Raw genomic sequence first — 24,849 nt, forward strand, 5'->3', positions numbered from 1 at the left:
TGACACCTGCAGGCATAAGGTCTATTGCTGTGGAGTACAGTTGGGTTCAGTAGGTTCTGAATGGGTTTTGGAGGGCTCTCCATACACTATAAGGGGGTTATGCTGAGATGTATACTTGGGAAGTTCACTGCAGTGCCCCCTTGGGTGCCCCATTGGTCTGCTGGGATGTCTGTGTGGCTAGTTTACTAATAATGCTGACCCCTCCCAGGGTCATAGCAAGCCATAACAGCACCCTGGGCAATCACACACCACGGTGCCCCCCTCCTCCCCTTCTTCTTTCATGCAGATATACTTCATCCCATTTACTATACTTCTCCCATAGTTTTTTGCAACCCAAATCCATGATCCTGCATTGTTTAACATTACATCTTAGCTGCCACAGTCCATGATGTTTGTATGGAAGGTGGTATATCAAATTTAATAAGCCATAAACTATAGACCCCAGGGGTAGGCAACAAGGGCCGGAATCCAGTGGGGTTTTAAGATTTCCCCAATGAATAAGCATGAGATCCATTTGCATACAATGGGAGGCAGTGCATGCAAATAAATCTCATGCATATTCATTGGACTGGATACCGGCCCTCGTTGCCCACCCCTGTCATAGACAGTTCATCAAGTTTGCTAGATCCCTCTTTCTGTTTTCCACACCTTTCAGATTCTATAGATTATCTGCAAAAAGGTAAACTTTTCTCAATAGTCATTCCTCAATATCATTTACAAAAATGTCGAAAAGAACTGAACAAGGATGGTTTTCTCCAGCACACTATTGGTAATGTTTATGTCCCCTGAATGCACTCTATTCATCACTGCTCTTTGTTACCTCACGCACAATTATGTTCTAACCCAGTCATTTATTTTAGATCTCATACTAAGGACACCCAGTTTATTTATACCACTAATCTTTAAGCCCGTTACATTAACAGGTGCTAGAATAGATGTTTGTGTCTTTCTTTCTTTCTCTTTCTTTCTTTCTCTTTCTTCTTTCTCTCTCTCTTTCTTTCTCTCTTTCTTTCTTTCTTCTTTCTCTCTCTCTCTCCTTGGACGCTGTCTGTCTTTCTTTCTGTCCGTCTCTCTCTTTCCTCGGCTGTCCACCACCACCCCTTGCCTGCTCCCCCTGTCCAGCAGTAGCCCTTCTCCTTTTCTTTTACCTTCCCCCTGTTCAGCAGCACCTCTTCCCTGCTCCCCTTGTCCAGCAGTAGCCTTTCTCCCTTCCTTTTACCTCCCGCCTCTCCATCAGCACCCCTTCCCTGCTCTCCCTGTCCAGCAGTAGCCCTTCTCCCTTCATTTTACCTTTTACCCGGTTTTCGTGGTGGTCTGCAGTGGTTTCGGGGTTGCAGCGTTGTGGAAGAAAGGCAATTTTTAAACCGCCACAGGCTCTTAATGATGGGGAAACTGCCGCACGCTCTACTGCACATGCGGAAACTGCTGAACGAAACAGTTGCACTCTCCTTCTTCTGCCCCACGCGCCTCAAATTGAATTCGGCATGGAAGCACACATCACGGCGGCAGGGATCACAGCCTCCTAAGTGCGCATGCACGCTTAGGGTTTTATTATAGAGGATATTTGCCGGTGTATAGGGCGCAGAAGCGTACAAGACGCACCCCCTTTTTTGTACACATTTTTAAGAAAAAATAAAAATTTTCTACATTTTTTAATGAATTTTTATAATTTACTGTACTAATTTTATAGTTATTTATGTCTAAAAAAAATGTAACTAGGGAACACTGGAGTTAGGTACCTTTTAATCTTCATCCTAAAAACCCAGAAACAACGTGACACGCGTGTACAGTGCGTACTTGTGAGACCTCGCAGCGTCCGAGAGAGAGCAGAAACAAAGTGACGGTATATTAATATAAACCAGAAGTTTTAGACTGACTGAAATTTCAACTCATAATTTTGATTAACGGTGCATAAGACACCCCCCCATATTTTAAGCATATTTTGAGGGGGAAAAGTGCATCCTATACGCCAGCAAATACGGTAAGTCACATGGCATGGTCCCTTGTAGTCCCTTGTTCAAGTTCATTTGACAAAACCTACATCTAGTAAAACCATTCTGCCTCAGATCTTAGAATGCCCTGATTCTATAACTCGCACTATCCTCTGTTATATCAATGATTCTAATAACTTACCACCAAGGTCGGACTAACTAGTCTGTGGTTCCCAGCCTCCTCTTTACTTTTCCTTTTATGAAGATGAGCCACATCCACTCATCTCCAATTCTCTGGGATCATTCCCAACTCTACAGAGTTAATGAAACATTCAGACAGCAGGGCTGTCATCATTTTTCTATATTTTATAAATATCCTCAGATATATCCCATCTGGCTCCATTGTTTTATCTATTTTTAGGTTTTCTGAAAATAGTTCAAGGCCTGCTTCACTTCCATTTCCCTTTGTGTCCAACTTCTGCAGCTTCTGGTCCTTCCTCATATATTACTGATTTTTATCACTATGAAGTGAAAAGCCCAAGAAATTTGACAATATTTAATTTGCTTGTTGCAGTTTTCGAGGTCTCGGCATGTCTGGTCAGGTAAAAAAAATGACATTTCAGTCATCCTGCTGTGGCTTTCTTTAGGGTAATCTGTGACATAGGCAGCAGAATGCTTTTTTCTTTGGGGGAGCCTGCAAGCTCCGCCCCAGACCTTGCCCCCCTAATAGTACTAATTATAATACCATTTTTTCCATTCATATTTCATATATACACACACAATATAATCTTATTAACAATACATTATGGTTAACTACAAAATTAAACTACAGCCAAGCACACTGTATGTTTCTCAACATACGTTCCTACCAGAACACCTGGCCTTGGTCACACATGCAGAACCCAAATAACCCCTATGCAAATACAAGACCACAAACCAAAAATATTAATATGTACAAACAAAACCCTAAGATGCAAGACTCTGCATGCAGTACAACCCTCAAAGAAATAGAAACAAATGCATGTCTTCCTGAACAGTGCAAAATATAGACAGCAGATGTAATTTCTCAAAACTAAATTGAAAATAAAATCATTTCCCCTATCTTTGTTGTCTGGTGATTTTGGTTTTCAAACCATCTTTTCCCAGTCTTTGGCTGTACTTCCTTCTGTCTGTGCTCTTAACTGTGTATCCAGGGCACCTTATCCATTTGCTGTTTTTCTCTCCTTCCCTTTCTGTCGCGGGAGCCAGTCAAAGAAGCCGCTGAACGCTGAGCAATAGCGTCAAAGCGTATTTCCGCTCATTGCCGCTCAACTGCAGAAGATACCAGCTGTGACCGACTGGATTAGCAGCGGGACAGGAGCCGGAAAGCTCGCTCCTGCCCGCTGCCCCTCTGGTCCACCAGGGATGATGAAAGTGGCAATTTTTGGGGAGGCCACAGCCCCTGTGGTCCCCCCCCCCTCCGATGCCTATGATCTGTGAGGTCTACAGTTTGTATATATATATAGTGGGTCCTCAATTGGATTTGAGAACCATTATATATAAAGATAAAATGCAGACCTCACAGATTACTCTGAAGAAAGCCACAGCTTGATGACTGAAATGTCATTTTTATTTTTACCTGACCAGACATGACGAGACTTGGAAAACTGCAACAAGCATGATACCAACTGTAGAAACCTAAAAGAGAATATTTAATTTGTTTGAGCTTTATTAGGTCCAATGAGAAGCAATTGCCTGCTAGTTACCATATGTTCTAATAAGGCTTTAAATTGGAGGTCCATTTCTCCTCTTTAAAATTTTTTTTTTAAATTTGAATTTGATTATTTTTTTAAAGTATTCACGTGAAGAAGTGGAATTTCTCAAGTGCTGTATTTTTTGTGGTACTGGTATTTGTGGCAGAGCCCAGTCCAGACTCACCTGGAGCACTGTGCACATGCATTCAAAACAGCACAAACAACCACTGTAAAAATGTGCCACAACAAGAAAGCTTTTATTTTTCTAGAGACCTGAGTCTGTTTCCTCACAGACTCAGGAAAGGCATAAACAATTGTTTAGTTTTCGTAGTCTTAAGCCAATTCCACATTTATTTTCCTTATGGCCTTGGCTTACCCTGTAGAGTAGAGACCAGTTACCCCTGGAGATTCTTGCAGACGTCTCAAACCCTTCCAAGGCTCCCTCGGCCTACAGCTAAGAAAGGGCAAATCTCTCTCTCCCGAGGACTCCTTCCTTCCTCAGAGACTTTTCTCCTCTGTGGGGACTTCCCCCCAATGATTCTTCTCTGTGGCAGATAAACACCTCCCTCCTGAACCCCACCCCTTGTCTCAGCAGGGTCAGGGCCGCCATCAGGGCAGTACTACCAGTCCTGCATTCAGGGGCCCGGAGCTGACAGGGGGCCCGGGCTCCCCAGTGTTCTCCCCAGCACTTTTCAGCTGGGCGCAACGCCCAGCAAATTTAGATGCCCGCCCGGCTGTCATCTGCCGAATCCTGCTGCCACCACTGCTTAATGCGCAGCCTGAAGAGCCGCCGAAAAACCCGCCGGACTTTAAACAAAAAAAAACCCCAGCAACCGACTCCCGGAGCATGCGGGAGATAGGCCAGCCACGGAGGGAAGCTTACTTGCTCTTGATTACTTCGGGCCTTTCTCGCTGCTGGGTCCTGCCTACTTTCTGTTTCCGTGAAGGCAGGACCCGGCAACGAGAAAGGCCCGAAGTAAGCAAGAGCAGCAAGTTGTAAACTTCCCTCTGTCGCTGCCCTTTGGGAGATAGGTCAGCGACCAAGGGAAACTTGCAACTTGCCTTTGTTTGTAGTGAATCTGCTGGGTGTGTGAGACGGGGGGGGGGGGAATGGGAGGAGTAATGCTGCTGCACCCAATTAGGGGGGGGGAAGAAATGCTGATGATACTGCTGTACCCAGTGGAGGGAGGGGGAAGAGAAATACTGCTGCACCCAATTGGGGAGAGAGAGGGAAGGAGGGAGAAGGAAAATCAGGAAAAGGAGGAAAGAGATGCAAAGACCATGGGAGGGAGGGAAAGGAGATACCATACAATGGAGTGGAAGAGATAGATGTCAGGGCATATGGGGGGGAAGCAGGGCCAGATTAAAGGATAGGCCCAGTAGGCACAGGCCTAGGGCCCAAAATAGTCAGGGGGGCCTGCCAGTGCTGTGCTTTGGGGCATCACCCTTGCTGGATTCGCTGGCAGCAGCAGCAGCCTCTTCATCATCCCGGGTGACCCCCAACCCGATCCGACCCTCCTATCTCTCCCTCCTTCCCTCATCAGTGGCGTGCCAGAGGGAATCACGGCAGGAGAAAGCCCTGAAGCAGCCTGCTTAGAATAGAGCAGTGCTGTTTAGAGTCTCGTGATGGGAGGGAGGGAGAGATAGGAGGGTCATGGGGGGGGAGTAGCAGCCTGCCCCGGGTGTTCGACCTGGCGTCATGAACTTCTTCGGCTAGCATCAGCATTTACAATTCACTGCTGTTGCCAGCTTCAGGCCTTCCTCTCTGCCTACTTCTGTTTCTGCCTACTTCTGTTTCCATGAAGGCAGGACCCGACAGAGAAGAAGGCCCGAAGCTGGCAACAGCAGCGAATTGTGAATGCTGCTGCCTGAAGAAGTTCATGACGCCAGGTCATGGGTGACAGAAGGAGAAAAGGGAGCAGAGGGGGAGAGACTTGCTGCACCCAACTGGAGGGAGAAAGAAGATGATGGAGGGAATGAAACGAGATGCCAGGGATTGGAGGGAAGGGAGGGAGGAAGAGATGCCAGGGCATGGAGAGAAGGAGGAAAGTATGCCAGACCAAGGGAAAAGGAAGGAGGAGATGTCAGAGCATGGAGGGGGAGGGAGAGATGGAAGAAAAGGAAAGGAGTGAGATGCTAGAGAATCAGGGAAGGGAAGATACCAGACTATGGGGTGCGAAGGAAAGAAAGGATAAGAGAGAGATGCCAGAGCATAGGGGACGGGGTGGTGATAGAGAGAGAAAAATGGAGAGGTGGCAGAGCTGAAATCAATCATGTACAAAGGAGAAGAGAAGGGGCATAGGATAGACAGTTTATTGAAGGAGCATAAAAAGAGGGAAGATGCCATATGGAACGGGGAGAGGGCGGACAGTGGATGGAAGGGGCTGATGCTGTATGGAAGACAGAGCGGACAGATGCTGGCTAGAAAGAAGAGTGAAGACAAGATGATTAAAGCAAAAATGACAAAAGGTAGAAAAAATTGTTTTGTTGCTTTACGTAGAATCAAGTAGTATTGTATCTATTGATTAAAGTTTATAAATAGGAAATGGAAATAAGGCAGTTTTTTGGGGACTAAACCCCTTTCCTTAGGTCAGGACAGGATACCATAACAGCAGGGGAGCCCAAATAGTCGAGCGCGATCGACCAGTAGATCGCAAAGGCAATGTGAGTCGATCGCGTTGCCTTGGCAATCTTTTTCTTCCTGCCTCCCTGAGCCAGACCAGGCGCGTAGAAGCGCTGGACTCACAAGACTTCACTTCCAACGTCAATTCTGATGTCGGAGAGGAAGTTCTGGGCCAGCCAATCGCTGCCTGGCTGGCCTGGAACTTCCTCTCCGTCGTTAGAATTGACATCAGAGGTGAAGTCATGTGAGTCCGGCGCTTGTACATTCCTGGCCTGGCTCGTGGAAGCAGGAAGAAATCGGCATGGTGGCTTAGGGGGTAGGGAAAGAATCGGGGAAGTGGAGAAATTGGCGCAATGGCTTGGGGGGGCAGGGGGAGAGAGAAAGAAAGAGAGACAGAAAGAAAAGGGGAGGGGCAGAAAGAAAAAAATATTGGATTTATAGTCAGAAGAAGGAAGTGCAAACAGAGACTCATGAAATCACCAGACAAAAAGGTAGGAAAAATGATTTTATTTTCAGTTTAGTGATCAAAATGTGTCTGTTTAGAGAATTTATATCTGCAATAGCGGTTTTTAGCGCAGGGAGCCTATGAGCATCAAGAGCAGCACAGGGCATTCAGTGCATCTCCCTGCTCTAAAAACCGCTATTGCGATTTAGTAAAAAGGGAGGGGGTATATTTGTCTATTTTTGTATAGTTGTTCCTGAGGTGACATTGCATAGAATCGTCTGACTTGACCTCTTTGAAAACCCGCGGAATATAAATGATAATTAACATTTTCTCTGCATACAGTGTGCTTTGTGTTTTTTAAAAAATTTTTATTGTTGGTAGATCTATTTGACTTGGTCATTTTAAAAGTAGCTTGCATGCCCAAAAAGTGTGGGCACCCCTGCTGTAGAGCCATTTCTTGTATGACTGGATGAGCTATATTTATCATTTTTTTTTGTTGTTTAAATTCATGCAGAAATAAATGGCTAGATTGAACCTAATGACTTCATTAACGCCTGTCCCTTTTTTTACCTTCTATACCATTTGAAAGAGGGCAAATACTTCTTAAATTTAGTAAAAATATTCTGGCACAAGCATCAAACCTTAAAAAAGGAAGTCATATTGAGCATTGGAAAATAATAATAATAATTAACTAATAAAAATAGGGCTCCTTTTACTAAGTTACGATAGTGGCTTTAGCGTACGCCACGCGTGCTAGATGCTAACGCCAGCATTGAGCTGGTGTTATTTTTCCCACGTAGAGCAGGGGTTTGTGTGCACTAGACATATGTTAGTTTAGAATAGATAGGTATAGATTAGTTTAGTTTAGGGCCCTGCTGAAAGAGTCTACCTTGACGTGGTTGCAGGCTTACAAATCTTTTGGTCAAAGAGTGCGGTGACAGAGAAAAGTATGTGTGTATTCGGCCCATGGAAGAAGGGGGGGTCGGGGGGGAAGGGGTGCGTGGGGGGCCCAATAGGATTGCTCAGTAAGGGGCCCAGAAATTTTTGATGGCGGCCCTGAGCAGGGTTACCTTGTCTTGGGCTGGCAGCCCCTGCTGTATGGAGTATGGAGCCTTAGTGGAAGATAACCCCCTTACTCTTCCATAGTATTATAGACATTTTTTACTAGAACTCTTTTTTGAGTTTTCAGGTGATGGTATTTATGAGTTTTGCATAAACCATTACAATAATTAACTTCACTCCTAAGGTTGGGTATGTGGAATATGATTTCAGTCTCTCAGATTTGCTACTAACACCCTGGTCAACCAATACCAGTTTGTTATTATATTGTTTTTTTTGTATGTTGATTGTTTACCTGCTCTGGATTAACAGCTTATAAAAATGTCAAAATAAATGCTGACTCAATGGCACATAATGCGACAAGTATTGTGAAATCAACTGCTGAAAAATGAAGGTGAGACAGATGATATTTTGATGAGATAAATATATTTATGCTGAGTCTCCCGTGGATGCAGGCTTATTTCATGCATGTTGATTGTGGTTATTCTGAAAACCTGATGGCTGTGGGGTCACAAGGACAGGTTTGGAAAACACTGGTTTAAAATGTAAGAACTATTTAATCAAAAAAGCCATGGTGAGCCAGAAGTGAGCCAGAGTGAAGGTCCATCAAGTCCAGCATCCTATCTCTGACAATGAACAGACCCAGCAAATCCCACTAGGTAGACCTAAGTGTTGTAGCTCATTTCCAGGGATGAGCAATGATTCTCCCAAGGCTACCTGGCTATCCTTTTTCCTCCGGGAACTTGTTTGAACCTCTTTTGTAAACCCCTAATGTTTCTCACCTTGGTGAAATGCAAGATTGCTGTTTTATGCCAATTGTCAAGGCTCCTGGAGAGTATGGACCCAACTCATTCGGTTTTGCTGCGGTTGAGTCCATTGTTCCTTTTCAAATTACCTAATTACAATGCTACATCTATTAATGCTATTACACTTCTCCCTCCATATCCACGGTTTCCGTATCTGCAGATTCGCTTATTCGCAATTTTTTGGCTGCTGACTCTTCCCCCCCAAATTATATCATCATTAAAGTTATTTTTCCTTTTACTGTACTGATAAAAAAGTTAATCGCTTGCCATTCACTCTGAAAATCGCTGCTTCCCTGCTTCCCAGTGTGCACTGAGAAAAATGCTGCTTCCCAGCATCCATAGAGAGAAAGGCTTCCTCCCAGCATGCATGGAGAAAATCGCTGGGAATTGCTACTCGCCTGTTCCAAGCCCTTAATTTATTGCGAATCGCTGGGAATTGTTGGGAATCGCTGCTTGCCCTGAGATTATGACTGTACAGGTATTGTTGTATAATAAAAATTTCAATAGTAGTAATAGTGGCTTATTTTAAAAAACGCGAATAACAGTAGAAAAGTTATTCACGGTTTCAATAATAAAAACGATGATGTTTTCTAAAAACCGTGAATAACATATGAAAACTTATTCGTGGATTTTCCATATTCGTGCCTATGGTTCGCCCTCATCCCCAGTGAATACGGAGGGAGAAGTGTATAACAGATCTTATTTTATGTGCACTTGACCTAAATCTAAAATTTGTGATTTTTTTAGGATTAGAAGAAAACAAGTTTATGAATGGTGCAATCAATGTTGAAAGGACACTTGGAACTCTTCAAGAAGAACATGGGTTAGAAAAGGAAGAAAACACCAACAAGGTAAACCAAATAGTAGTCAGTCTACTCAGAGGAATCAACAGAGTGCATTCAAGGAAGTGTCATCTTTTTACCTTTTTTTTTTCATTCAATAATGTTTATTGATTTTATATATAAAATAGAGTTAACATCTACATTCAGACAAACAAATGTTGAATAGAATGTACAATTCAATCTATAGCATAAAGAGAAAACAAGTATCATAAAATCCAATAGGAATATTCCACATTCAATAAATAAAAAATAGAGGTGATCCATTTCTTCCTTACCAAGTTATTATACTGCACATAATCAGTTGTTTAATTAGCAATGCAAGAATTAAAACATTTTTTAACCAGTTCCCAAATTTTCTCTAAATGTGTTGGTTTACCAAATTTATGAACTATGTTAGCTTCATATTTATGTGACCTCCCCCTCAAAAAAAAAATGCCATTGCTACACAGCAGGAGGTGCTGGATTCTTTGGAGGGTCACTATGTGTGTTGTGGACAGTAGAGATCAGTGGGAGGAGCTTGAGTTCCCTTTCGTCCAAGGGGAGGGGACAGTATAAAAGGGGATTTAGGAGCAAGTTCTAGGCCAGTGTCTCACAAACTTTCTGGCCGGTGGCACACTAAATCCAGTGCCCTGGCCAGAAGGCACCTGCAAGTGTGCGGACGTTGATGCAATGACATCACACGCATGCATGATGTCATTGCGTCACCATCCGTGCATGCGCGGAGTCCCATCTGGCCGTGTCCCGCTTCGGTGGATGGATCCAGGAGGTTCAGGGAGAGGAGGAGAGACGCCGGCCAGGAAAAGAGTCATCTGCGCCGGCTGACTTCCTACAGGACGTGCCTCTCACCGCGAGAGGCACATCCTGTAGGCAGTCAGCCAGTGTGGACGACTCTCCTCCACGCCAGTGTGTCGCAGCACACCAGAAATCTCAGGAAGCACACAGTTTGCAATACACTTCTCCCTCGTTATTCACGGGGGATAGGGGCAGAGCCGGACCATGAATGGCGAAAAACTGCGAATTTCCGGCTCTGACCCACACCCACCTCCCTTCCACCTTCCCCTGGCATCCCGGCCTTACCTGGTGGTCCAGCTGGTTTTCGGGGCAGGAGCAATCTTCCTATGCTGCTGCCCTGTGCAGCTAGCCATTAAGAAATGGCTGTGGGGAGTTCCCGTAGTCTCTTGAGAGACTAAGGGAACTCCCCACAGCCATTTCCTAATGGCTATCTGCATGGGGCAGGAGCGTACGAAGATCGCTCCTGCCCCAAAAACCAGCTAGACCACCAGGTAAGGCCAGGATGCCGGGGGAAGACAAAAATATGGGGGGGTTTCCCTCCCCCCCCCCCAAAAAAAAATCACGATTATGTGAAATCGCGAGTAGGGAAACCGCGAATGGGGAGGGGGAAGTGTACACTGTTCTAGGCTTTTGGCCATCCTGATCTCACACCAGAGCCCCAGTACTGAGGGAGACTGCTTGTGGAGGGAAAGTCTGAGAGGTTTTGCTAAGAGAGCAGACCACAGGATTGGAAAGACAGTAGAACCTGGAGAGTTTCACTGAGAGCAGATCTAAAGGACTTTGTTTTCCACGTGGTCATCAGGAGAGGACCTGTAAAGGGAAACAGTGAATGAACAGACTCTGAGGGACGGGACCAAAGAGTGGCTCACCAAGTGTAAGGAGGATTAGAGTGAAGAAATTGGGGAACATAATAGGAGTCTTTCTGAAGTGACTTTACTCTAAACCGTTTGCAAAACTAGTTTCAATATTGCACACCAGAAGAAGTTGTAAATAGTTTATGCATTGACTCTTCAATGAAGTTTAAGTAAAAATTCCAGTTATCAAGTGCTCCTTAGTCTCAGTTTGAATCTTTGAAACCAGAGGACAGAGTGAGGACTGAGTGAGTGAACCCCGTCTTCAGCCTTCCAGAGTAAGTCCGGCCCCGATCTACGCCCAGCTCAAGAGACTTTAGAGAACAACCCCACACAAAATAAATCATTGTTTTGTGAGCTATGGTCGTGGGAACCTGACCCAATGAGCTGACTGGAGCCTGCAGACTGAGTGCGAGCAGGACCACGGCTACATTTATATATGCAACATACATTTGGCCACCACACATGGAAATTAAGTTGCTGAGTACATTTCCAAGATTTTAAAAATATCTTGGAGGGCCATAGCAGTACACAAGAAATCAGCTGTATATTGTCCTCGGTAAATGAACTATTATTAGGGAAAGTGTTGAAAATGATTCCATGGTAATGAAGTGGTTCATTAGAATGAAGCAGAAGTTGAATATGTTTCCAGGTTTGTGACTAGAATATCTGAACAGTGGGGCAGAAGAACAAAATGTGGTCCAGTGATCCTATGTCATTTAAGCAAGACCCTTTCATATAAATGCAATATAACTTATCTTGTAAGCAGCGTCGGGTAGGAACATGTTACCGGCTTTATCAAGGAAGTCCCTCCCCTACAAAACAGAATTTCAAAATTAATACTGTTATCAGTAAAACTAGTTATTTTTAGCATTCCAGTTTCAATGCCACATAGTTATGCTGAATCTGCTTACCCCAGTGTTTCACTCACTACCATCCTGACTGTTCTTTGCTCTCAGAAAATGGCAGCATTGCCTTTTAGCTCTTTTTAACTTCCCTCCCAGTCTATCAGCTGATGGCACCCACCCAATTATTCCTCACACCAAAGACATCCATTCAATCTCCTGATTCAAACCGAATGGCGCTATAGTGTTCAGCGTAAAGATCCATTTTTGCTCTTTAAAATACAGGTGTTTCTCATGATGACCGCCCGCCCATCCTTCAGTCACTCCATCAATAATTCTCCATCGCATACCTTCAATCTTATGAGCAAAATCCTTTCAATGCTGGACTAAATGAGCTGAAAACGAAAAAATCTCCCAAGCCCCAAGAAGGAAACTGAGATCAGGGGGAGAGACTGCCTGTAGTGCCGAGGAAAACCACTTCACCAAACTATATTTGTGGATATTTTTAGAGAGCCCTCAGTCACACAGCCCTCCTCCGGACCCCCGGAGGTAACGGCTGCCACTGGCTTGCACCCAGAAAGGTGTCAACTGTGAAACATCCCCGGCTCTCAGTGAATTTTGGTGCTGAATAACACAAAGGTGCTAAAGAGTGCAAACAAAATCAAAACACACTCACTACAGGTAGTCTCTATCCCTGATCCAGGGGGGCTAACAAGAAAGGTCAAGTGTCCAATTTCAACCAATGATGCCAAAAGAAGGTACTTAGCTTCTCTGAAAAAGCAGCCAGCGGATCACCAAACGTCCCGGGACTCCGTTTCGGGGGAACACTGACGCTGAGCAGAAGCCTCGAAATCATCAGGCTACAGCAGTAGTAGAAAATGAGCTAGCAACACCTCATTCAAAATTTTCGATTTGTGTTCATTCAGTCTGGTATAAATATCTTTAGATAGTTTGTGAATTTTTAAAGGGGTCCAAATCGCTCTGTGAGCAAGGAAAAATAGAGATTGATGAATATGTTTTATTAATACTTATACTGCTTTAGCATATGATAGATCTAAGGGGTTTACAATACAAATAATGTATGAAAGGAACTCCATTAAAGATAGGAAATCTATAGATAGGATATACATAATAAGTGTCTAAAAAAATAGATGCAGCTCTGCAAATTCTAATATGATATGTCCAGAAATAGTACCAATCATCTTCAGACATTGTTGTTTGTATTTTTGCAGACCACATAGAGATTCTGATGATCTTGTACCAATTAAAAGCTTCATGACGTACAGCATATATTTTTTTGTGCACATAAAGATATAATTGTAGGAGAATCATCAGTAGGATTTGTGTCTTTAAAATAAGCCTTGCGAGAATGTCTTACTTGAAGCCATTTAAAACATTGAAAGTCCATATTTTCTTCTTGCATTAGTAAAAGATATTTAGATCCTGATTCTGTATAGGATGTCCAGTCTTGGCAGCCGCCTAAGAGGCTTTTGAGAATCACATACGGGCATCCTGTACAGAATCATGTCTGTCTTAACAGACAGACGCCTAACTACCCCTATTCTCTAACCAGCGTCCATGCCACAGGTGGAGTTTAGAGAATTGTGTTGCCATTGAGCTGATTGTGCCACGGGCGACGGCTCCTCGTGCATCTCACACCTCATTCGGAAGCCTTCCCTCTGACATTGCGCTCGTGGCTTTGTGCACAGAAATGACTGCAGCAGTGAGGAGGAGGGAGACAGAAAGAAGGTAAACACTTGCCGGAGGGAGGCACCTAGTTGAGGCACAGAATGGAGGGAGGGAGAGGGGAGTGTTGGGACTCGAGAAAGAGAGAGCACAAACTTCAGACAAATGATAGAAGGAAGGAGGGAGGGGTCATGAACTTGGGACAGAGAATGAAGGGAAGGAGAGAGGGGAGCATGAGCCATAGAACAGAAGAATGGAGAGAGTAAGGGAAAGAGATGCTGAGGTGAGGGAGGGAATAGAAAAGGAGAATTGGGTGTCTAAGGGAGGGAAAGAGATGGTGCACATGGGAGATGAAGAAAAAGGAGAATTGATGGGCAGAGAGAAGGAGGGAGAGAGAATTATTGGACACGGTGGTGAGAGAGGATTGAGGTACAGATGCATGGGAAAGAGAGAAATGTCAGACCAATGGAATAGGAAGGAGAGAGAGAGAGGGAGAGATATTCCAGACCACGAAATGGAAGGGAAGGAGGGGAGAGAGAGATGCCAGACTGCAGAATGGAGAGGAGAAGAAGAGAGATGTTAGACCTTGGGAAGAGGGAGGGAAGGAGAGAGATGCCAGACCATGGGAGAGGAGTGAGATTCCAGGCTATGGGAAGGAGAGGAGAAAGATGCCAGATCATATGAGGGGGAAGTGGGAAGACAGAGTTGTCTGACCATAGGAGAGGGATGAGATGGTTCACAAGGATGGAGGGGAAGGTGCACAGGAATGGGTGCGGCAGGGAAGAGATAAGAAGAAATGCTTCTTATGGATAGATGGGGAATAGGGGAGAAGAAAGAGGGAGGAGATGGTACACATGGATAGATGGGAAGGGAAGACATGGAAAAATAGATAGATTTTGAGAAGAAATCAGAAAAATAGAATAAAGTTGAATGTTAAAAGTTAATGCTAAAGATGGATGTATAACACAACTGACCTCTTAAAGGTAACTAGCCTATAGAGAGTGATCAAAAAATATGTATAAAAATGCTCAGAGATGTGAAACTCTGCAGGGAAGGCTGAAAAACCTCCCTTAGTTGAAGAGTTTACCTTCCAGTCATTGTCATTTCATAAAAGATCTTTGATCACATACTCAAAGGCTATTGATTAAATACAATCTAATTCTTGAAGCATCAAAAAGCACGTCATGATGTCATGACGCACCAACGTCATGAAGTCTAAATAGGGGATGTCTCTAAAGAAAAAAAAAACCCAAGAGTGAAACGGAATGGTGATACTTATGTTGCCAGTGAATTCCAGACTGTAAACGCAAAACATAAATTAAAACAATTTTTCAATCTTTTTAATTTTCAGCAGTGGTATGTACTCTCTTTGAAGTTTGTGCAATTCATCCTGAAGCAGGAATAAACGGGGCCACATTGGGACCCCATAAACCCTGTCTATGAGCTAAGTGCAAATCTCATCAATCTTAAAGTGCAGTGACAGTTGCATGATATAAGAAGGAGAAAATATTGAATAACTGAAATGCTTCAAGAATTAGATTGTATTTAATCAATAGCCTTTGAGTATGTGATCAAAGATCTTTTATGAAATGACAATGACTGGAAGGTAAACTCTTCACCTAAGGGAGGTTTTTCAGCCTTCCCTTCAGAGTTTCACATCTCTGAGCATTTTTATACATATTTTTTGATCACTCTCTATAGGCTAGTTACCTTTAAGAGGTCAGTTGTGTTCTATATCAGTTATAAACTTCTTTCTGACCTTGTCTTATATCTCAGTATCCCTGAAATTACTAAAGGAAATTAAAGATGGATGTATGGCAGAAAGTGAAGGAGAGAAAAACAGCAAATGGATAAGGTGGCCCTGGATATACAGTTAAGAGCACAGACAGAAGGAAGTTCAGCCAGAGACTGGGAAAAGATGGTTTGAAAAACAAAATCACCAGACAACAAAGGTAGGGGAAATTATTTTATTTTCAATTTAGTGATTGAATTGTGTCAATTTTGAGAATTTACATCTGCTGTCTCTATTTTGCATTGTTCAGGAAGAAATGCATTTGTTTCTATTTCTCTGGGGTTGTATTGCATGCAGAGTCTTGAATCTTAGAGTTTTGCTTGTATATATTAATACTTTTAGTTTGTGGTCCTGTATTTGAATAGGGTAGGAATAAATGTTGAGAAGCAGCTTGTAGCGGGGCTAAGCCCCGCCATGCATGCTCAGATCTAGTCCCCACAGAGTGCCAGTGAGGTGTGCAGGTTTCACAAAATAAGCAGTCTTTTTTTTTTTTCTTTTTGCACTTTCAAAACCAAAAGATTTATTTTCCTTGATATTTCTTTATATAGTGAACTTTGCAGCAAAATCCTCTTTACTGCTTTCAACTCAGTCCATACTTCAAAAATACAGCAAACTTTTCAAATATCTTCAACAGTTCAGGATTTCAATATTCTTCATTCAAAAACAGCAAACTTATTTCACATGTCCCCTGGGCTGATGCTTTAACACAGTCCCAAGCAGCCTTTGCAAATAGGACTACAGTTTGCTTCTTTTTGCCCATAGGCAACTTCCGGCAGCGCTCCTGCCTGCACTCAATTTTCAGACTGCTACTACTATCCACAGTCAAATAAAGGACACTGTCTTGTGCCTAGCTCCAAAGAGCTCTCTCACCTTACTACCCTGATTCTCTCTAGCTGGGCCAGTAGGTATGGTAACAAGCGCCACCCAATTACAGAAAAATGGACACCTCCCATATTCCCAATTAATCAGTGTCTCAGAACAGAGACAAACTTTGGGGCACTTGAAACAGCCTTGGTTTTAAACCTGGATTTCTCTGCAGTAATACTGGGGTTTCCTCCCCCACAGCACCAAAGCTCATACACACTCCTGCCCCAAACTCTGACAAATCTCCGTTTCAAATCCCTTAGTAACAGGATCCTTGATTCACTCTTAAACAGGAAGGTTTCTTATTTACATCAGGTTTATTCACACATGATTTCGTCATACATTCCTTCCTCTGGTTCACAAATATAATCCATGTCATAATCTAAAGTATTATTATCAAAACCTTGTTCATTCACCTCCATAGGAGCTACTTCTCTGCAATGTGGCTCCCTTCCCCCACTCTGTGGAAGCCCTCATTTCTCATTGCCAACTTCTCCTTAGAAGCTTCCCCCTCCCAAGCTAACCTTGCTCTGGGAAATGGATTCTTCCCTTCCTGATGGCAGCTTCCAATAAGGCAGTTGTACTGGAATGGAAACTTTCTCAATGTTCCCTGAGGTGCTTAGCAGAGTTTTCAGCTTTGCAGCTCTGCCTTGCCGTTTCTCCTGCTGCTCCTCCCTCCAGCTCTCGGCTATGGAAGCTTTATTCTTCTGCTTGATGCACATCAGCCCTGTTGACTCCTCCCCTTTCTTTAACCCTCTGTGTGTCAGCTTGTAAAGTTGCAGGTTTAAAAGGAGTTTTTACTTCTGCAGTTTTCAATAAGGATTAATAGGGTAAAATGAAAGAATTCTGAGCTGCTGCTACACTCTATCCTATTCTCTGCCATTCTGGTGTTTGAGCTGTCTGCTTGCCATACCTTACAGTTTGCTTTCTGGTTCTGGGAATAGACACTGGCTTGCCAGGAATACGGTTAGCAGCAGAGTCTCTGAATGAGACAGAGTCTTGCCTGTCACAATATACTGTGCTTTGTGTAGTTTAATTTTGTGGTTAACTATTATGTGTTGTTAATAAGATTATCTTGTGTGTATATATGAAAAATGAATGGAAAAATTGTATTACAATTAGTACTATTATGGGAGCGGGGTCTGGGGTAGAGATTGGGTAGGGATTGAGTTTGACACCCCTGCTTTAGACAATTGCATTAGTTGTAAACACAAATGAACATTAGAAGTCTTCTTATATCTTTTGCCATATATGGTCTCCAGAATTGATCATAGTATTCCAAGTGGGGCCTCACCAACAACCTATACAGGGGCATCAATGCCTCCTTTCTTCTGTTGGTTATGCCTCTTTCTATACAGCCTAGCATCCTTCTGGCTATAGCCACTACCTGGTCGCACTGTTTTGTCGCTTTTAGGTCCCTCTCCCCATCCGCGCATACTGGCTTCTCACCTCTCAGTACATATGGCTTCCCTTGAATTTCTTTGGATTGAATTTTAGTTGCCAGACATTAGACCATTTCTTAACAGTATCCCATGTTGATAACTTCCCTCCCCTCACCGTGGCGTAGTGAGGGTGAGAGGCTACCAAGATGGTGGCACCCCCTCCCCCGCCCTTGTCTCTACCCCCCCCCCGCTCCTTCCCCACTCCTGCCTACTATGCGTGTTCTTCCCTTCTCATCCCTTCCTCCGTACCTCTACTTGAAATTGTTGCTCGTGGCAGTCAATGACATGTTCCTCACACCCCTGTTGGCTCTCCCTCTGATGTCACTTCTTATGCACGGCACCTGGAAATAACATCAGCAGGAGAGCCGAAGAGGTCATAAACAGCACGTTTTTGACTGTGGCTAACAACAACTTCAACTACAGGCATGGGGGAAAGTTAAGGGGGGCGTGCGTACGGAGGGGTGGAATGGGAAGAGGCGGGGGGCAGAGAGGAGGAGGAGTGCTGGCACCCCACCCACATGGTGCCCAGGGTGGACCTCCCCCTTGCCCCCCTTCCGCTTACTACACCACTGCCCCACCCCTTAACTTTTTTATTCAGTCTGTTTATCTTGTCTGTTCTGAATGGTTTATAGAAGCAGGGGCTGTTTATTATATACAGGTAGTCGTCGACTTACGACTGCAGTTGGTTCTGACTGCTAGGTCATAAATGGATCAGGACGTAAGTTGGCCTATGTTAAATTAAGGCAAGAATATTAGACTGGGTAATGATATTTCAATCATTTTAATCATTTAAAAGCAATCTGTTAACAACATTTTCTTTCTTCAGAGAGCGGAAGTCACGTCATAAGGTCGAACAATCATAACTTGGATAGGTCATAAGTCGACGACTACCTGTATTTGCTACAGTGCTATGCAAGCCTGCTGGTGTTATACGATCCATAGTGATAATAAACAATCTATACACAATTTATTTAACAAAGATCAGATCCATTATGACATATAACAAAGGGTTTGTAGGTATTGCCAAAGCTTCTTGGCAGGCTGCTAGTCAGGACTCAGCCACCCTCATCCTGTCTGTCTGGGCCCATACGATTCACTTTGTTAATTGCTTCCTAGTGCTGCCAGTCTGAGCTTGGGTAATTGGCTTGTTTAATACATGAGGACTGCTTATCTGACTCTCCTCCTTCATGTTGTCAATCTGGATCTGAATGGCTCTGTTTTTCTGAGTCAACTTTGCCAAGGGCAGCCTCTTGGAGGCCTGGACATTTTTAGACTGCCCTTAATTCAGCATTGACATACTTGACCTTATGATGGCTGTGATCATTCCCTGCAAGTTGTGACAACTAGCCCCTAGCTCCCGTGTTGCTGAGCTTCTCTCTTTTTAATCTATCAGAGACATGGAGGCTGGACTTTTTGTCTGAGAAACAAGAGTGCTACAAATCCTGGCCAGCCTGTTTAATTTTTGGAATGACTATAGCAAAATAATTGGAAAAAGAGTCCACAATGTCCAATTATATTGCCAAAGACATAGAAACTGTGGATTTTGAAAGACCAATACATGACATTTTTTTTTTTAATATATGTGTCAAATCAAAAGATTAAAAAATTGCAAATATTGTATATAAGGAGGAAAAACGACCTCAGTAGGCAAGATCAGACTGTACGGTTTATTGCTTACCTGCAGTACTGATAACAAAAGACCCCCATTCCAATCATTGGTCAAAAACCTCCAAAATTGCTTTCATTATGACTTTTATGCAATTTTTGTCTGACAATTGAAAATCACAGCACCTTTAATTCTATCTTGCAATTGTCTTCAGATTGTTTAAATTTGAAAGTTCCATCATTAACGGCTGTGAAGCTTTCTAGGAACCGCAAGTCCATGTTCTCTGTGCAGGGCCTGGTGCTGTTTTTGCGCCAGTCTTCCACGTTTTGACAATTTAGGAAAGGGGTGAAAACTGTGTTATTTGAGCGCTTTTTGGGTGTGAGTTCTGTGACAGTTTGAGCGATGGTGGGGTTTTTTTTTCTTTTGTTTTTGTTCTGTTGTATTGTAATTGTATGTATTATTTATTGTTACTTTGTATGTGATTTTTGTTCCCCGCTTAGATTTGTGGATAGGCGGGTTATATATGATTTTAAATAAATAAAATGCTACAAGTTCCAGCACTATTAATTCTGTCTTCCAATCTGCACGTTGAACTCGTCTGCACAAATGAGCAAACAGCACTTATCTTTCATGATATCCCACTGAGCCCTCCATTTCACCAGCGGATTCCTTAGGGGAGATGAGAATGTTGCATATATCCACAACTGTGCAGAAACGTTCTTTGGAATAATGCAATGCTGGTAATCAGAGCATTCTATAAAGCAGGGGTAGGGAACTCCGGTCCTCGAGAGCCGTATTCCAGTCGGGTTTTCAGGATTTCCCCAATGAATACGTATTGAAAGCAGTGCATGCAAATAGATCTCATGCATATTCATTGGGGAAATCCTGAAAACCCGACTGGAATACAGCTCTCGAGGACCGAAGTTCCTTACCCCTGCTCTAAAGCATGGCACCTAACTCACATGACACATATCTTGGAGTGGCCAGGATGCTGGGGTGCGTGAGGTGACATTAGACAGGTTGCTGTCAATCTCCATGTTTAGCTTCGAGAATGACATAGGGACAAATTTGTTCCCATCCCCAAGGGATCTCAATATCCCCATCCCATCTCTATGAGTTCTGTTCCTGTCTCTGTACCTGTCCCATTCCTTCAAGCTCTGTCTTAACCACTCAAGCATCGAACACTTATGATTTTGAAGTGTTCGAGGCTTGTCCAGATGAGGACAGAGCTTGTGGGGGGATGGGAAATTGAGATCCCTTAGCTCAGCCCCCAGCCTGTCAATCATGTTAACTATAGGATTTGACCTTTTTCCATATGTTCACTCTCCAGGCTCTTTCTACTTGGCATGAATTTATATGATATCTGCACAAAACCTTGATAAAACACTCAGAGGAATTTAGATTCATGATAAAGGGCTAAAACCATACCTTTCTTTCCAGGCAATGACCAATGTTGTGGTTTCATTAGTCCTCTCTGTCTTTGATTACTGTTATACTGCCCTGTTGGGATCACTTAAGTATCTGTATCGACAAATCCAAACACTGCAAATGCTGGGAAAATCATGGCAGACAAGCACCACCCCTTTGTTAAAGAAGCTACATTGGATCCCAGTCAAGAGCAGAGTGAGATTTAAGATTCTGTTACTAATATTCAAGATACTACATTTATCTGAACCACAATGCTTGTTTACCAGACTACACAAATATGTATCCTGAGATGAGATTTCCTGACTGGGTCTCCCCAAGCCTTCAATACATTAAAGTCAATGGAGGAAGCAGTATTTCAGAATGAAACAAATTAGTTTTGGAGCTTTAAAACCAATGAACAAAATCATATTTAAACTGACCCAAACATGAACAAAATTGAATATTTTATTATTGTGCATACAAAAATACTCCACTTATCAGGCTGAGAGTCTATTCTAACGGAAGATAAAGCCTCAGGTCTTTTCTGGTACATCATTAATGCTCAAATCACCACCACCCACATCATTGGCTTAAACAAAAACTTCCGTGTAGAATGATTAGTTTGCCACTATGATAGTTTTTATGTGGGACTGAGAATTTAAACAGCAATAGTAATAACTGTATTGAAAAATTTGAGTGGTGTCTTGCATGTAGTCAACGTTTCGTGGAATTTAGCCATTTTTTTCAGGGCTCCTAGATTTCCACTATCTCTGCACAGTTTGGATAATTGCTCACACGATCCCTATTATGAGGGGGTGCTGAAAAGTTCTCAGACAAATCAACTTCCTAAATTCTGAGTGTTATTTTGCCACTGTAGCTGAAAAGAGTGTTATTTTATTTTACAAAATACCAATTTGCAGAATTGCAGTGCTATGTTTTGACATTGCTTCTTTGACTGAACCATATCAACGAAAAGGGAGGAATTTTCAAGTGTGGAACTCTAAGCCATCATGAAGTTCCTGTTTCTGCAGAAGAAAACTCCAAATGAAATCCATGAATGTATGATGCAAACACTGAGGGACAAATGTCCATCACATTCCACAGTGAAGAAGTGGGGTGCAATTTTTCAGTGTGGAGATTTTGAGACTGAAGATGCAGCAAGGTCTGGGAGGCTTCAAACAGTTTCAACTCATGCATTTTGTTTGTCCACAAGGCTATTTTTATTCCTTTCTATAAAAATAAAAACCATACAAAATTTTTACTTAAAACCATCAAAGTTTAGGGGTCACACTACCTCAATGTTTTTTAAAATAACCACTAAGCTTAACAATATATTGCAATTCTTGTGGACTTGACAAATAATCAACAGTCTATGAAATAATAGCCACTTCTGATGCAGATGGAGACTTTTTCGGTAACTGGCCACTAGCCAAAGAACAAATTGTTTCTGTTCTTCATATTTTGTCAAAGTAATGTAATGTAATTTATTTCTTATATACCGCTAAATTCCGTTAGGATTCTATTGTATTTTTCAATAAGGCTTGTCCCTCATTCTGCTGCATCATTAACAGTTTGGATACCCAATTCCAAAGTTCCTTGAAAACTGGATTATCAGTCCACTCTGTTGGCTGTTTCTTCAGGAATATTTTTATTTTTGTTAATCCTCCTTCAATCAAGAGATAAAAAAATGACTGTGTTTTTTGTGTTACAAGACTTTCAAAGATCCTAGATTCCATTTCATCTGTACACATGAAACATCATGGTATGTCCATCAATGGTGGACGCTATAAGTTTTGCACCATTCGTAGCTTTCTTTCTAGAGAACTCTCCACATCCCCTCACTAAAAATTATCAGCACTCATCGTGCCTCTATTTTCTCTGTCACAGCACCCATGATCTAGAACCCTCTTCCATTTTTTATCAGAGGAGAACATAATTTAGATACATTTAAAGGTAGCCTAAAATGCTTCCTTTTTAAGGACGCATATGAGTAATTTAATTTTTTTACTATTGGATTTCTTTCTTATTTTTCCCTCCCTTTCCCTCCCTGTTTTTTCCCCTTATTGTTTTCTTTCCTTTACAATATTATAGTTCCTCCCCCTCTCCTCTTGTTTCCAACCCTCCCTATGTCTAGTATGTTAAGGTCTTCCATCTTGTCTTGTCGGTTTCCTAGAGTTTGTCTCCCTTTTTAAATGTTTTATTCAACAACGCTTCAAATTTTATGATTTGTGTTTAATCAAATTTTAATAAACTATGAAACTATGTCATCAAAAAAGGCAAGTGCTAGGTGCTCGGACAGAAACCATAAATGTCTGGAAATGGTTGTGAGCACTTCGTTTGCAACAGCTTTATTCAGATATGTGGTGAGAGACAGCAATTCAACATCAATGTATGGAGCCCTAGTTCCCATTACTTCGATCCCATACCACCATCACTGACTCACATGCCAACTTATGGCTTTCCAGTAAAGGTTTTCCTTTGTCATAATGATGAAACTTGACCAGTCAAAGAACATCTAGTCTACATGTCTAGCAGTTGATAGCTGACATACTGACTTCCCAAAGAGCTAGTTTTCAGGTGCAGATCACAAACTAGGCAAAGCCATACAAACCAATTATGCACAATCACCTACATACACAACACATAAGCAAACAGTGCATGCTGGGGTGACCTCTAAATATTGTCTAATCGAGCTGAAATTTGACATATGAGTAATACGTCCCAAGTGGACAAAAATAAGCCTTGTGGAGACAAGATTTGACAAGATTGATTTTTTTTTTGCATACTACCGTGGACTGCCCTAATGTCCATGACCTGATTTTGGAAGATTGGCGAATATTGGCTAAAACAATCGCTGAGACACTACAGTTATCCAGGGAACATGTTGGGTGTATAATTCATGAGCAGCTGGGTGTACAGAAGTTGTCAGCCAAGTGGGTGCCCAAATTTTTAAATGCTGACATAAAACAACATCGTGTGGACACTTCCAAGTTTATTTTGCAACATTTTCAGTGAGCTGGTGCCAACTTTTAGAATGACTAATTACAGTTGATGAAACATGCTTATACCACTATGATCTCTATGTAATGGCGGCACTCATGTTCTCCAAAGCCAAGGAAATTCAAAATCCAAAAGTTAACAGGAAAGGTCTGGACCACAGTTTTTGGGTTTCAGGAAGGTATTGTAATGACCATCTATCTTCCAAGGACCAAACATTTAATGCAGAATACTACTGTAACTTGCTGTGCCGATTAAAGGAGGCATTAAAAGAAAAAGGGAGAGGGAAGTTGCAGAAAAGAGTTCTCTTTTTAGAAGACAAAAATGTACCTTTGTCACCATTGTTTGCTAGCTGACAAGGCTAGCAAACAATGGATGTTTTGACTCGGTTGGGGTTTCATCCACTCTAGTCACCAGATCTTGCTCCATCTGACTATTTTCTGTTTCCAAACCTTAAAAAGAATTTGAAAGGGTGACAATTTTTGAGTTTCAGAGGTGATTGCAGCAGCGGAGCAGTATTTCAAAATATTTTTTTTTTGAAGGGTTGCAGAAACTTCAGACATGATGTGCTAAGTGTGTTGAACTTAGAAATGAATATATGGAATAACTTCTAAGTTTCATGGCTCCACGTCGTTCCCAGCCTTCCAAGCAGCTAAGCTCAACCCGTGGCCTGCACAAATGATTCTCGAGGCCCCCACTTACCTTGGCTTCAGAAAATCACTCAAAACCTACCTATTCAGCAAACAAGACCCTTAACGACCCCCCCCCCCCACATATCTTACCACTTCGCCCCCCCCTGCTCTTCTCCTCCCCCATAATAGCTTCTCTCTTCCCTAGCTTCCACTACCTCCCGTCATCCTTTGTCAAGTTTGGTTAAAACTTGTTTATATCTGATAAAATTGTTGTAACTTGTTTATATCTGTAAAATTGTTAAAACTTGTTTATATCTGATAAAATTGATATAAATCTGCGTGTCTATGCAGATACTACTTTAATTGATGTAAACCGCCTAGAACTCACCGGGTATGGCGGTATATAAGAATAAAATTATTATTATTATTATTTTTTGGTTGGGCTGAGAACTTTTCAGCACCCCCTCGTACTGTAACAAATTGTTTGTACTAATGT

At 42.5% G+C, this 24,849-nt stretch overlaps 1 protein-coding gene across 1 annotated transcript in view; it reads left to right on the forward strand.

Moving 5' to 3' along the window:
* Nucleotides 1-24,849, forward strand: part of C4H10orf90 (chromosome 4 C10orf90 homolog) — a 374,134-nt gene that overhangs the window by 235,707 nt on the left and 113,578 nt on the right. The window contains exon 2 of the mRNA XM_033940326.1: nt 9,345-9,448. Coding sequence (XP_033796217.1) covers nt 9,365-9,448 — 84 coding nt within the window. The 5' untranslated portion in view covers nt 9,345-9,364. The remainder of the gene's footprint in view (nt 1-9,344; nt 9,449-24,849) is intronic.

This window comes from Geotrypetes seraphini, chromosome 4, assembly GCF_902459505.1.
Source record: "Geotrypetes seraphini chromosome 4, aGeoSer1.1, whole genome shotgun sequence".
Taxonomy (NCBI): Eukaryota; Metazoa; Chordata; class Amphibia; order Gymnophiona; family Dermophiidae; genus Geotrypetes; species Geotrypetes seraphini.